This window comes from Meriones unguiculatus, chromosome 3, assembly GCF_030254825.1.
Source record: "Meriones unguiculatus strain TT.TT164.6M chromosome 3, Bangor_MerUng_6.1, whole genome shotgun sequence".
Lineage (NCBI taxonomy): Eukaryota > Metazoa > Chordata > Mammalia > Rodentia > Muridae > Meriones > Meriones unguiculatus.
Genome location: NC_083351.1, coordinates 76,894,996 through 76,908,766, shown reverse-complemented (window position 1 = coordinate 76,908,766; position 13,771 = coordinate 76,894,996). Strand labels below are relative to the sequence as shown.

The 13,771-nt window shown below is 47.2% G+C and overlaps 1 protein-coding gene across 1 annotated transcript in view; it reads right to left on the bottom strand.

Moving 5' to 3' along the window:
- Window positions 1-13,771, bottom strand: part of Plxna4 (plexin A4) — a 455,563-nt gene that overhangs the window by 19,463 nt on the left and 422,329 nt on the right. Inside the window, exons 26-28 of the mRNA XM_060380221.1 lie at window positions 2,554-2,657; window positions 1,907-2,006; window positions 326-516 (exon numbers count right to left, since the gene is read on the bottom strand). Of these exons, the coding sequence (XP_060236204.1) occupies window positions 326-516; window positions 1,907-2,006; window positions 2,554-2,657 (395 nt within the window). The remainder of the gene's footprint in view (window positions 1-325; window positions 517-1,906; window positions 2,007-2,553; window positions 2,658-13,771) is intronic.

Below are 13,771 nucleotides of genomic sequence, written 5' to 3'. Positions count from 1 at the left end.
TCCAAAGTGTCTTCCTTGATCCCTATCCACAGTTTTTGAGACAGGATTTTTGCTGAACCTGGAGCTTGCAATTTGGCTAAACTGGGCAGCCAGCAAACCCAAAGCAATCCCCTTTCTCAGCCTTCCCAGCACAAGCAAAGCACTGTGTACAGATTGTCTCTCTTAATGAAGGCTCCTGGCTTTGAAACCTGGGTTCTCATGCTTGCAAAGCAAGGTCTTTACCAACTGAACTGTCTCCTTAGCCCTCAGCCCCAGTATTTTCCTGGCAGATGAAGGACCTTTCTATGAAAACACACTCACTACACCCTGCTGTCAAGTCCCATACCTTTGTGGCCAGTAGTCGTGTCAGATAGATCTCAGACACCATCTTGCTCCCCCGGTCCCCCTCCTTCTGGTCTCCATGCTCATGATTCTTCACCAGATGCCAAAGCTTGACCCCACTTTCCAGGTCAGGGGTGATCATGGGTGTTCGGGAACGGAGGCTGTCTGGGCTGCCTGTGTACCGGATCATGTTTTCTGCCAATGCGAAGAGTACAGCAGCCCAGTATGAGTGAGTCTCTGTAGTCCTACCCCCAACAACTCACAGGACACCCCTCTCTCCAGCCACGGCCACTATTGTCTCATCCTTCCTGCCACAGGCTGGCACTGTTACTTTGCCACAGTGTGGCACATTTCCCAAAATGCTGATGTCTTTCCTGCCACCTCCAGAAATTATCTGCAGCAAATTCTACCCACTCATACAGCCCCCACACTCTTGTACTTGGTATTGAGTCAGCCCTTAATTATTCAATTTGTAGAAACGTAAGCTTGTACTTCTTTTATGCTTCTCCTTGTGCATGCTCTCAAGTCCTGCAGTGTGTATCCAATTAAGTGTACGTGGAAGAGCAGGTAGACTTTCTGGATGAGCCTTGGCCAGGTGAGGCTCACTAGGCATCTGCTCGTCTCTGTCCTGCTCTGGCCCAGACCACTTCTAACTTACTTGACGAATCGCTTTCCTCTCTTTTGTGTGGTGGTAAAATGGGAACTGAACAGGTGAAGGATGATGTCCTGCTGTGCCCAGCTTCTATGTTCACCTCTTTATCATCGGCAATAAGTTTAGTCTTTTTTCTAACAAGAATTCACTGCTCAGGGTGATTGTGTGTCCCCAAGCACATAAATAGTGAAAAAACATGGCATCTCTGGAGCGTTGACATTATGTCCAGTATCCTTTCCCCTCCTTGCCCTTCATGCCACTGCATGATAATAATGTGACCTTCACCAATCATTTAACCTCTGTGCTTCTGAGTTATAACCAATATAAATAATACAGGAAAATAATCATTATTTAATTCACTAGATTATTGTGAACTTGATGTGAGATGATGGGGGCGAGTAAGACTTTATAGACTGTATGACCTCATGAAGGTTAGGTTCTGTGTGTGTGTGCACATGTATCCATGGTGAGCATACATATGTGTGTGCACATATGCGGAGGCCAGAAGTCAACCTTGTGTGTCATTTCATAGGTGCATCCCCCATGATTTTTGAGATGGTTCCCTCACCATTAGGCTAAAATGGATATCCGGTAAGCTTGAGGTACCCTCCTATCTCCCCTTCTCCAGGGATGAGATTAGAAGCACACACTGCCATGCCTGGAAGTTTTACATGGACTCTGGAGATCAAACTTAGATCCTCAACTTTCACAGCAAGCCCTTTATCAGTTCAGCTATTCCAAGCCCTGTGTTTCTTTTGCCTGCAAATAAAGTTTATGTCCCAGAGGTAGTGATCAGAACCAGTTACTTCTGTCCCATCCTGGCAATCCTTCCCAATCAGCTGACTGATCCTCTACCCTAGCGAATGAGGTCTGTTGGCCACACCTGCTCAGGATACTCCTACCTTCCACCCTTGACACCTGATGAGATCTTACCATATTTACTTGCTGAAGTCCTGGAGACTGTGGAGTTGTTCACTGCATTATAGGCTGTCACTTGCTTGGATACTAAAGCCACCACAGAGCCATCCGGAACCTAATAGGATAAAGACTTCGAAGGGCCTGGGCACAGAAACTCTTCCCACTCATCCCAGGAAATAAGGACAAATTAGGATTATTTGGGGCAATAGGGAACAATTAGCACCTTGATGGGGACTTGGTCTTTGGGAGCTTTTCCTTTCCCTTGATAACACAACACAAAGACCAGAGTACTAGCTGTATTCTATTTTATAGCTTCGGTATGGAGCAATTTCTGGCAGTAGCTCCTCCCTCCCTTTTTTCCTCCCTAGACATTCTGGGGATCATACTGCCTTGAATTCCCATGAGGCCTGCTAAGCAAACAACCTTGGGGAATCTGCCCACACCCTACAAGGATGGATGTCAGCATTCTATCTCCAATTAGGCTAGGGATCTCTGACTGGGTGACATCAGCTCCCCCAGGGTCACCAAGAATAATGGATTGCTGGTGAAGAATGCATTGGGGGCTTGGTGTCTATCCCAGAGTAGCTGTAATTTAAAAACCTACAGGTTCCAAGGAAATGGCCATCTACTAGGCCAGCTCCTGCCTTCTGTGGTCAGCTCACCTGGTAGTGGGCTACTGTATTGAGTCTCTTCCAGTCATTCTCGATCTTGGTGGTGATATCTTCATCCTGCAGGATCATCCTCGCCCCGCTTCCTTGTCTCCACTCTGCAGGAAGAGTGGTGGCAAGTCAAAAAGGCCCTTGGGTCCTCCTTGGGAGCATCCTGTGTGCCTCATAAAGGTATCACATAGCACTATCTCCAGAACGCACTCACAGACAGACCAGTACAAACAAAAATCCCTCAAGAGCATCAGTTTGGATGTTCTCAAGTCAGAGAAGACAGAGGGGGTGGAACACTAGTTCTTGTCCTAAGTCGACAAATTACATCAAAAGAAAGTGTGTAAATAACACCACTTGTTCTCCCCTGCACCTGTTTGCTGTGAGAGCTCAGAACATCAGGAAGCTATGCAGTGTGCACAGGATGAATGAATGAACTAGAACTCTACAGGACACAAAGTGCTCAGCAAAGCATTTGTACCCATGGTAGCCCCACTCACTGGCTGTATCAGAAACTGCTGGAGCTGGTAAAATCTGTGCTGCAGCTTCACTCACTATAGCCCTTCACCTTTTTCCTGTGGTATGCCTTGCAGGGAAAGGTGAGTCTCCCTTGGAAGAGTACTAAGTAAACAGTGTGTGTGGACCATTCTTATTCCCCCAAACTCCCCTCTCCACAAAACTAATGTGGATAATATCCATCTTAGAATCTAGACAGCACTTATTATTTTAATATGTTCAACATATATGTTAGGTGCATATGCATATACACTGTATACACATATATATGTGTGTATATTTATGTATATACATACACATATAAAATCCCTGCCTCCCTTCTTCCACTTCAGCATATGCACCCCTGGGCCTTGCTGATGGATCACACAGAGGGAAGGCACTAAGAGCGTACTGCTCATCAGCTAGAAACCTCTGTACTATTTAGCACAGATCACATGTGGAAGGAAAAGGACACATTACAATCTTGAAATAAACACACGGAAGTATATGTGCATGGCAGCTCTCCTACATAAACATGCTCACACATACGTGTGTGCATACACATGGATACCAATCCCATGAGCACACACTGGAATGGAATAACAGCCTCATAAAGTCCAACATAATGTGTCCCAGGCACATAGCTGTTGCTCTGGTTCCCAGAAGCCCAGACAGTACTTCTTGGCTTGCAGCTGCTGGCACTCTTGAGTTGAGCATAACACACTGGGCTTGCTCAGAGTACATGCAGATAGGTACAGCTTCCCTTGCATAACACTGCCTGCCGGGCCTGCCAGAGGTTTTGTTTTGTTTTGTTTTTCTCTATGGGCCTCAGAGACACATGTGCACATTCCCTGCTTTGTTTCCCTCCTGCCAGGGTTGGGCTGTGCCTCCCTTTCTGGCCCCATTTGAGGCACAGAAAGTTCCATTTCTTCTTACACTGTAGTGCTGTGGTTAGAACTGTTCATTTCAGCAAACATGGGATCCAGGCCCAGAAGGGAAGTGTCTCACCCTGGGGAGGTACAGAGGGCTCTTGATTTCCTAGCCCAGCCTTGCTTTACCAGGACATCCCTGCTAAGACTCAAAGGGATGTTTGCTAACTGGAGTGGAGAACTCACTGGAGATGCCTATCTCTGAGGCCTGCAGATAATTCTGCTGGGATTGCTCATGGTGATTTGGGCCTGGGACAGGTAGGGTGATGTACTGGAGAGAAGGACTCTGTGAAGCACCTGATGGCCCATGTTTCCATCTGTCATTGGGTTGTGCTGTTCCCTTTTGCTTTGCTTTTTTAACTCTCTATGGGCCTGCAAACTTTTATGCTAGAGGAAGAGGAATCACTCCATTTTGGTCAAGCAGCTAATTCTCAGTACAGTGGACCCTGGTGAAGACCAGCTAGGCTGAGGAACATGGCAGTGGGCAGCTTCTGTCTGCATGGTGAATGACGTTTGGTGGAGTCAGAAGCTGTGTGGAGGGCATGACAGACATCACAGGGGAAACTTCAAGGCATGCCAGGGAGGGTTCTACATTTAAGACTATCAGCTGGGCTGGGGAAGGTTCTCCCTAAGGTCCAGCTCCCAGCCTTCTAGCTTGGTAGGCATAGTGGCACTCTGGCTAGTAGGGCCACAGCCATCTCAGTGGCATCTAAGCAGTGACAACAAACTGCCGATTCCAAACCGCTGTGTAGCATTTCCATTGCAAAACTCCCCTTGAAGTTGTTCAATGCATAGCCTGTCCAGGCATACTCAGCAGCCAGAGTTCTAAGTCTTGTCCAGTAATTATGTAAGCAAATGGGAGTCAGTTTCCATGCCCCCATTTTTAAAAGTAGGGCAGACAAAGGCCATGTCTACCCAGGGGCACAGACTGTCCTTGGAGTAAGAAATGGGTGAGACTAGATACCTAACCATCAGGGCTCACGCAGTGCACAGGGCACAGGACTCCCTTGACAAATATTTATTCAATGAATGAATAGGTGAACAGACAGGCAAATGCAGAAAGGGCACCTATGGCTTAGTAATGGTTGCCTGTTTCATACTCAGTACAAAGAGGACCTCACAGTTGTATATGTTGATCCCATGGCAGATGACAGTTGGAGGTAAGCTGTGAGCTGCTGCTAGCAACCTGAGAGAAAGGATTATGGGAACTGAGAAGTGCGACCTCATCTTTGATTATTGTCCCACATTCTTCCGACATTACAACTGAGAAAATGAAAAAACAGGTCAGTTCAGGAAGCCAGACACAGACACCATTGTGCCAGGCCACTCTTCAGTGTACTGGCCAGCTGAGTTCACATCTAGGGAACTTCAGTCTTCCCTTTAGGGTCACTTGATGTCCACAAAAGGAGTGCCTGTGCTATTGGTGTGTTCAGGGCAGAGGATGTGTGTGGATGCAGCTCAGGCATGGCCACCTAAGGCCAGCCATGTGAGTGTGAAGAATGAAAACACAGGGTTGGGTTTGCACCCTCAACTGTGACCAGACTTACACTTGCATGTGGCTGGCCTACCAAAATCTCCCACTTGGAGCTTTGCAGGTCTGACAGACTGCCAGTAGACTGCTTTCCTTGACTCTTGAGCCTCTTTTTCCACAGTGACCTTCCATATTGATGGGATGGCCACATGTTTTCCCCACAGCTAGGATATTGGTTAAGGATGATGGGCAGTGGGCAGGCAGGACTCACACTTACCACTGATGCCAATGCTTGGTCACAGGCCCTAGTATTACAGGAAGATCCCTCTGGGATACTCAGTATTACAGCCTCCAACCCAGGCCCATACTTGGGCAAAGTTTATCTGTAGGTACCAGGAAGGCAATAGCTATTGTCTTTTAATCTCAAACAGTTAGGGATATCTCCTTAAACACTGACATAAGGACTGTAAGATGGACTCAGGGAGCACTTAGCCTTGCCTTCAGAGCCCTTAAGCCTGTTATTTTTGTGACTTCTTATACAGAAAAATTGCTATGTGCTTTTAACCTAAACTATCAGAAAGGTTTAGAAAAAAATAAAGATATGTGCCATTCCAACCTACTGCTGATGAAAGAGAACCCATGTGTTTGGGTGACTGCTACTGGCAATTTCATTCCTGGGGCTGTAGCAAAGAAAAAAGGCCCTCCAATTGGCCACAGACCTGATCTCTGCGTGGAGGAGAGTATGGGGTACAAATGGAAAGCACCCCTAAATATCTAGATAGACTTTCAGTAGATCAACAAGGAAACTGCTCCCTAACATTTATTCTCCTTGTCCAGAGTCTCCACATTTACATCCACTGGAGGGTTCAATTCCCACTCCATGTCCACACTGACCAACCTTTCACCCTGCCTTGGAACCTCCCAGAGGCTGGCTCTTGCTTCTTCCCATCCACATACTGTTCCATACGTCCTGTGCTCACCACATACAAAACCCAGATTCTGAAGCCCCAGAGCTCCACTGTCAGTCATTTATCTGGATTCTCACTGCCCTCCTCAGGCATTTGTTTTTTTGATTTGTTTATTGACTCTTCAACAAATCAATATTAAATGTTTCCTATGTCTTCAGTAGGAAGACATAGGAAAAATCTGAGCATGGACTTAGGCTCAGCTTTCTGGATGTTCTTGTCCTATTTCACAGGCTCGCCCTAATAGAAGCATGAGCCATTAAGCGCTAGGAAGGGAAGCAGGCACTGAGGAGTAGGCAAAATCCAAAGTCAAAGCTGGTCTCCCTCCCTGTCCGATGAGCAGTCTGTGCTTCTGACCTATGTGTGAGTCCATAAACTCTTACCCACACTAGGAGTGACAAGCTAAGCTGAACTTAGGAGGTATAGTAGGCTTGCCATCTAAAGATATGAGGTGCAGTGCCCAGGGCCCGTGCTACATACACCACTGTCTGTTGCCGCAGAAAGCCCCTGAGAGGGTCCGCCCCTTATTTTGTGTACTGTATTGTTGCATGCTCAATGTCAGATCTCTCTTTTTTTTTTTTTTTTAAGCAGCAAAGGCAAAAAGAGTTCAGGTCTCCAAATCCCCGTTCTATGCTCTCTGCAGCAGATGAATGTCCACCATAACCTGTGAAAACTAGAACTAAAAACATTCTTGGGCTGATGACGTGGCTTGTCAGGTAAGATGCTTGCCACCACACCCAGCAACCCGAGTTCAATCCCCAGGAAACATTGTGGAAAGAGAGAACTAACTATTTTAAGTTGTCTTTTATCTTCCATATGTGTGATACAGAACCCATTTGTTTCCATAACCCGCCATATGTACATAAAATAAATTAGTTAAAATGTTTAATAAAATTTAAAAATAAAAACCTTCTCTTTGTGTCCCTGTCTTGCTCTGTATGAGGTGATCACGGCAGGATAGCCAAGGGACAATGCAACAGGTCAGCCAATGGCAGTGTTCGGGGTAGATGCTGAGACAGACGGGGTTGCTCTTAGAGTCCAGGGAGGGGGAAACTCCTCTGGGTACTGAACGGTATGCCAAGCTCCAACTAAAACATGAACCTTGGCTCTGGGTAACTCTTGACAATACCTTCTGCAGATGAGGACACCGACCATACCATCTGGAAAAGGAACCTGCTGTGATTATCATGCTGAAAGGCAGACCATGAAAAGTCTCAGCTCCACTCTGATCAAACTACATTTATTGGTGGCATGGGGCTCTGGGCAATGCAGTGCAGGGCAGGTGACAGAGGTGAACAAGACTCATATTTACTGAGTTCCCAAGGGGTTTGGATGGAAACAGGAAGGAGCACGGTATGAGAGGATCCATGCAGGAAAGGGCCACCCCAAGATGGACTGTGAAGGACAGCACACTTCTGCCTAGCTGACGAGAGCTGTGTGTTCAATATAGCACTTGTGTGACTCTGATGAATCTGTAATTATGAGTGTCAGATGATGCCCATAAGATCCAATAGACAAGCACAGCACATGAGGCTGTGGGATGGGGAGAGGTAAGGGGAAAGGCCAATCTTAGAGCAGTGAGGGTGGAGAGACATGAAATAAGGCAGAAATGTGAGGGGTGACTAAAGCATGAAAGGGACAGGGCACAGATCACAAGAGTGTTCAGGATCTGTGCCAGAAGCACTTGCAGCTCCTGTTGGAAGATGGGAACGTAGTATGTACACAAATCTTTGAGGAGGCATATGGTTGGCAGTGGAGATCCAGGCTTAGACAGGAGAAGAAATCCTGCAGCCTACCTGGAAGGGGACATTGCCTCTGAGAGTGTTCCTGAGAGTCCTCCCACTCAACAGCAGGCTGAGTGGAGGGACTAAACCACCCTGAGCCCAGACTACTTCAGCAGGTCTGGCACTATTGCCCTTGAAGTGTTGCCTACAGGTAGGCTCACACATGCATGGCTGCACATATATATACACCACACACACACACACACACACACACACACACACACACACACACACACAGAAAGGGAAGGGGTGAGAGTCTGGCAGAGCATAGCTCCATAGCTCATTTCATTGTTTCATTCCAGGCAGAGCGTTTTTTTATACTTTGTGACAGCCAGAAGCCCAGCTCTCCTATAGTCAAACTCTCAGATGGTCTTGTCCCAGGAGGCTGATGCTGACAGGCAAAATGAGGAGACTGCATCAGGAAAGTCAGAGCCTGGAGGCCCTGATTTCCAACTCCAGAAGCCCACTCTATTCCATCACACAGAACCCATGAGGGGGGCTGCAAGAGGAGACAAGGTGCTCTTCTACACACCTGTGACCAGGTAAGGCCACAGCAACCCAGCAAAGGTCTTGACTTTCTCTATATCTGCTGCCCTGGAGGATCTGGGACAAGGACCACAAACAAATTTGGAAAAGCTGTGACGAGGGTAGGAATGAGTACTGGGGTTAGAAATTTGGCATGGTACTGTAGGACTGTAATCCTGACTACTCATGAGGTTGAGGCAGGGAAATTAGAAGTTCAAAGTCTACCTGGGCTACAGAGCAAGTTGCAGGCCAGCCTGGGCAATTTAGTGGAGACTGTCTTATAATAAGAAGTAAAAAGAGGTCTAGAAATATAGCTCAGTAGCATGTTTGTCTAGCACGCACAGGGTCCTAGGTCCAATCCACAGATCTTTGAAAAACCATAGTAAAGGGTAAGAAAAGTGACCCCAGCGAGGGGGGAGGTGACCATCTGAAACTATTTTAATGTTTTAGGTGACCATCTAAACCATTTATTGTGACAGCAAGTTTTCAAGTAGAAAATGACTGACCTATGAAATTTAGGGTTTATGAGAAGTAATTCCTAAAGTAGAAATGCAACATAGGTCTTGTAAACTGTGATGTGCCCTATCCTGGCTAGTCACAGGAGAGGCAAGAAAGGGGAAAGTCCCTCAGCCACCACAGCTCAGGGGACTTTTGAGCCCATGGTCTCCTGTGTGCTACACAAGCACTATACACCTGGCTGAGCCAAATCCAAATGCACAGACTTCACTGCTTTCATTTTTTATTCCAAATCAAGGTCTTACAAGTTTCCCAGTCTAGCCTTGACCTCATTCTGTAGCCTGGGCATACTGCCTTGAACTTGGGATCCTCCTGCTTCAGCCTTCTCTGCAGCTGGTATCATAAGATTGAACCAGTTGTACCATCAGCTCAGGTTTTAGTGGACAGTCTCTGATACGCTATGGCCCCAAACAGTGTGCTGGATCAAAACAGAATTAAACAGGCAGGTGGTAGCTATGGGGAGGAAGGAAGGTGACCCTGACATTCCTATGCCTACATAAGGAGAAAATTGCAGGCTGAGACCTCTCCCACTACAGCTCTGCCCCACAGGCCCATGTCCTGCTCCAGGCACCATAGACAGAGGATAGGCTCACTCACAAAACAATTTGTTATACTTCCACCTTCCAGGGAGGAGGAAGGCCAAAAAAAAAAAAAAAAAAATGAAGAAATCCCATTATCTTTATCTGTCCTTCCCATCGGCCAGAAGAAAATGCAAACGGGGAGAGACAGCTGCCGTGAACTCTTTATATTTCACTCAGAAGAGAGTGTATCTTTTATTGCATACAGGGATTTCTTATTTGGAAAAAAAAAATTCTTTCAGAATGACCTCGTGGGAAGACAGAGGTCAGGTGGCAGAGTTCTGGGGCTATTGAAAGAGCATTGGCTTAAATCACAGGAATCTCTGAAGGTCTCAGGCAGTAACAAGGGAGGAGAAAGGCCTGTGGGCCTGTGGAGGAAAACACAGGAAAAAATGGGTCTTTTCCCCACCTCCTGTTGTATGATATGAACCTAGGTACTGTGCGTCTCTGAACTGCTGATTCCCCACTTGTACTAGGAAGGCGATAGCAAACATTTTTTATTCCCTCTGGGAAGTAAAAGAAGGTGTCAAGAGGCATTCCTTAGCTCAGAAAGAAAAATGTCCTGTCCCTGCTACTATGCTCAGAGATGCTGAGCTTCTCCTGGTGTCCTAGCCACCACTCCTGGCAGGGGCTTAAACAGGTATATGAGATGGGCAGGTTATTGAAGAATAGAGATGCAAAGAGGTCCCTGTCCAGGTACTGTAGGGTAGTCGTGGTGGTGAACTCATAGAGCCAGCTTGTACATTGAGGGCGAGGTGCCACCTGGACACTGTGCTGTGAAAACTCCACACTCTTAAAATCTCTGTCTGTGACTGTCTTTCCTTCCATGTATCCAACAGCCTATAATCCAGGCAGAAACTGTGTCCTTCACTTTGGGTCCTGTGATAGTCAATTTTATGTGTCAGCTCAGCAGGACCACAATACCAAGACACTTGACAAAACATTATTTAGCCTATTTGTGTGAGGTGTGGATATATAAAATTAACATTTAATTCCAGGGTCTTGGGGCAAAGAGATGACTCTCCAGGATGTGGTGGGCTTCTTCCAACCAGGTGAAGACCTACAGCGAGGAAAATGCTGGCCATCCCTGAGCCAGAGGAAATTCTGCATGCAGACGGCCATAAGCTCTTCTTTGGGCCTCCAGCCATCCAGCATACCTTGTAGAGTTTGGACTTACCAGTCTCCAAAATCATATGGTTAATTCTGTACAAGACACCAACCCTTCTACACACACACACACACACACAGAGAGAGAGAGAGAGAGAGAGAGAGAGAGAGAGAGAGAGAGAGAGAGAGCCAGAGAGATGCTCTTCAACTTACCCAGAGTTATGCCCCGATAAGCCCATCCTAAGTGGAACATATGATAAGTAGAAGTGTACCAAGTTTAGCTCAGCTTTAACACGCTAGAGCACTTGCACGGAGCCTACAGTTGAACCAAATCATCTGACCAAATCCTGCTTTTTCTAATGTGATGAAGATCTCCTGTGTAGATCCGTCTAGATCTGTGTGGCTCTGCCAGTGCCTACACACCACTGGCCGTAGATGGCCACGTGCTATACCACTGTACAGTGGGATACTGACCCTGTTTCCCTTGTACTCCTGCCAACCACAACTGTCTACACAGTTCCTTTAAAGTCTGAGTCTGGACAAGGCTCATGTAGAGATGAAGTGAATGCTGGGAGAACTCCAATCCAAGCAGCCATGAGGAGATGTGCTATGGACAAAAGCTGCAGGCTAGGCTTCTGAGATGAGAGAATAATTCATGTCAGGCAGGGGTGGGTAGGATAATAGAGGTTTTAGACTGACTTCTTCCTGTGGTCAAGTGTGGGGAAGGGGTGGTCATCTGGGGAGATGAGGCAGCTTGTTAGACACCCTTCACTGTGGGAGCAAGGGGCTCAAGAAGTGGAGGGCCCTGCTGTCCTGGCCCTGCCCAGTATCAGCTGACAGGACCTCACTGAGTCTGTGTGCCAGGCAGCCAGGTGGCCCTTGGCACCGATTGATTCATAGTAACAATGACATTCCTCTTTAGACCTTGATATAAGTGTTCAAATCACTTTCATCTACATGGACAATTCACCTCACCTCCCTTTCCCCATGAGGCCAGGCATAGAAGTGACTTTTGGGTCTCTGAAGAGGCTTCATTTCCCATGGTTTGCAGCCTAGTGTTGGTCTGAAGAAAACCAGAATTTGGGGGATGCTCTAAACTCCTGCTTTAATTTGAAAAAAGGAACCTTGGAAAAAGAGTGCACAGTACAGCTAAGCAGGGAGGCCCTTGGGAAAACATGGCAGGACTCCACCTCCCCTGGGACATATCTTGCATTCACACTGGCGAGACTGAGTTCTGAGTTTACACTGGCTTATGGATCCCTGCTGTAACCTCCTTGCTACAGGGAGGTGTGGCTCCTTTGGGGCAAACTCAAGAGCACTGTAGTGGGAGAGGGAGCCTGCTTGGGGCACGTGGACATGAGCTGCCACATGGAGGACTGGGATACTGCAGAGCTGGAGACCCATCTGCCTGCCTGGACAACAGTGGTCTTTCTAGGGCCTCTGTAGCATGCTGGTTGAGAGTACAGCCTCCCCTTGGTGGGCCCTTGGATTAAGCATCCCTACAGTTTCCTTCTCTCCTAAAGGACTGAAGAAAATAACTTCTTTGAACACTACAGCCTTCATTTAAGATGGCTCTTGACTGTAGCCTTGAGACACACCATGCCAGCCATGCTTTGCTTCTTCATTGTAGATATACTTGACCAGTTTGCATCTTCTGCTCTCTGAGGGAAGCAGTTCTCCCAAACTAGCCAGTTTCTTCCTCTCCCACATTCTGGGTGGGAGGTCTCTAGGAGAGGAAGATCAGTCATAAGCAGCAGCCACTAGCCCCAACACAGTCTCTTCAGGACAGTCAGCAGGCACAGGAGGGATGTACTTTCTCTGCTTGGAGTTTGATGTAAAATGCTGGTCCTGCCCTTCCTGAACTCCATCAGGCCTGAAGCTCACACAGCCATCTACTGGCTTTTAATGTAGCAGAGATGTTATTCCACAGTAGCAACTGAGCCCTACTTCCTTACGTGGAGTAGGTGACTGCTTGCCTTCTCAGGAAGTCACCATATTCTTAAGCACAGAACATGCTCTGCCTTCCAGGACCCATGTTCTCCATCAGCTCTTCCCAGGCCTCCACTCACTTCACAGATACTGGTGCTGTGGAGCTGAGGGGTAGCCCCATCCTGGGCCCATAGATAAAATGACAAAAGGAATGTGGGTGCTACCTGGTTATCCTTCTGAAGCCATTAGAGAGGACTCTGGCATTGAGAGAGATTAGCCACAGAGCCTTCCATAAAGGAACCAGTTTATTTCCCACTGGTTCTACAGCAAGGGCCTTTGTTCCATTAGACTATAGGGGCCATCATGGCAACAGAAACAGGTCAAATGCATACAGACATACAAGTCCACACAAGTTGTAGGGACTGGTGCCCTGTGATGCATGCATGAACATACATATCCAAGTGCCCTGATAAAAAGCCTCCTCCATGCCCCAAGAACAAGGCACTTAGAGACACCTCTAGTGCAAGAAGGGGTCAGAGGTCCTACACACATCTACTGTTAAGATTAGTGAGAGGAGACAGGGTTAAGAGGGAATATAAGGCATTCAAGAAGTTAACAGAACTTCCTGATGCTCAGGACCTTTAGGCATCAGAATCGGGGTAGGTGGAAGTCAGAGAGAGCTGAAAAATCACCCTGGATTTGAACAAAATCATAGATGCCCATCTGTCTTATTCGGCTCAGTGGAAGCCAGCTTAGAGGCCAGATAGGTGCTTAGGGCTTCTGGGGGGTTTTCATCCCACCCCCATGTTCCCAGGAGTCAACACCATCCTCACACCCAGAATCCACAAACATCCACAGCCAGCAGCGTTTCCCTTCTCCTAAGGTTCAGATATGCCACAAAAAAACTTTCAATGTATCACCCCAC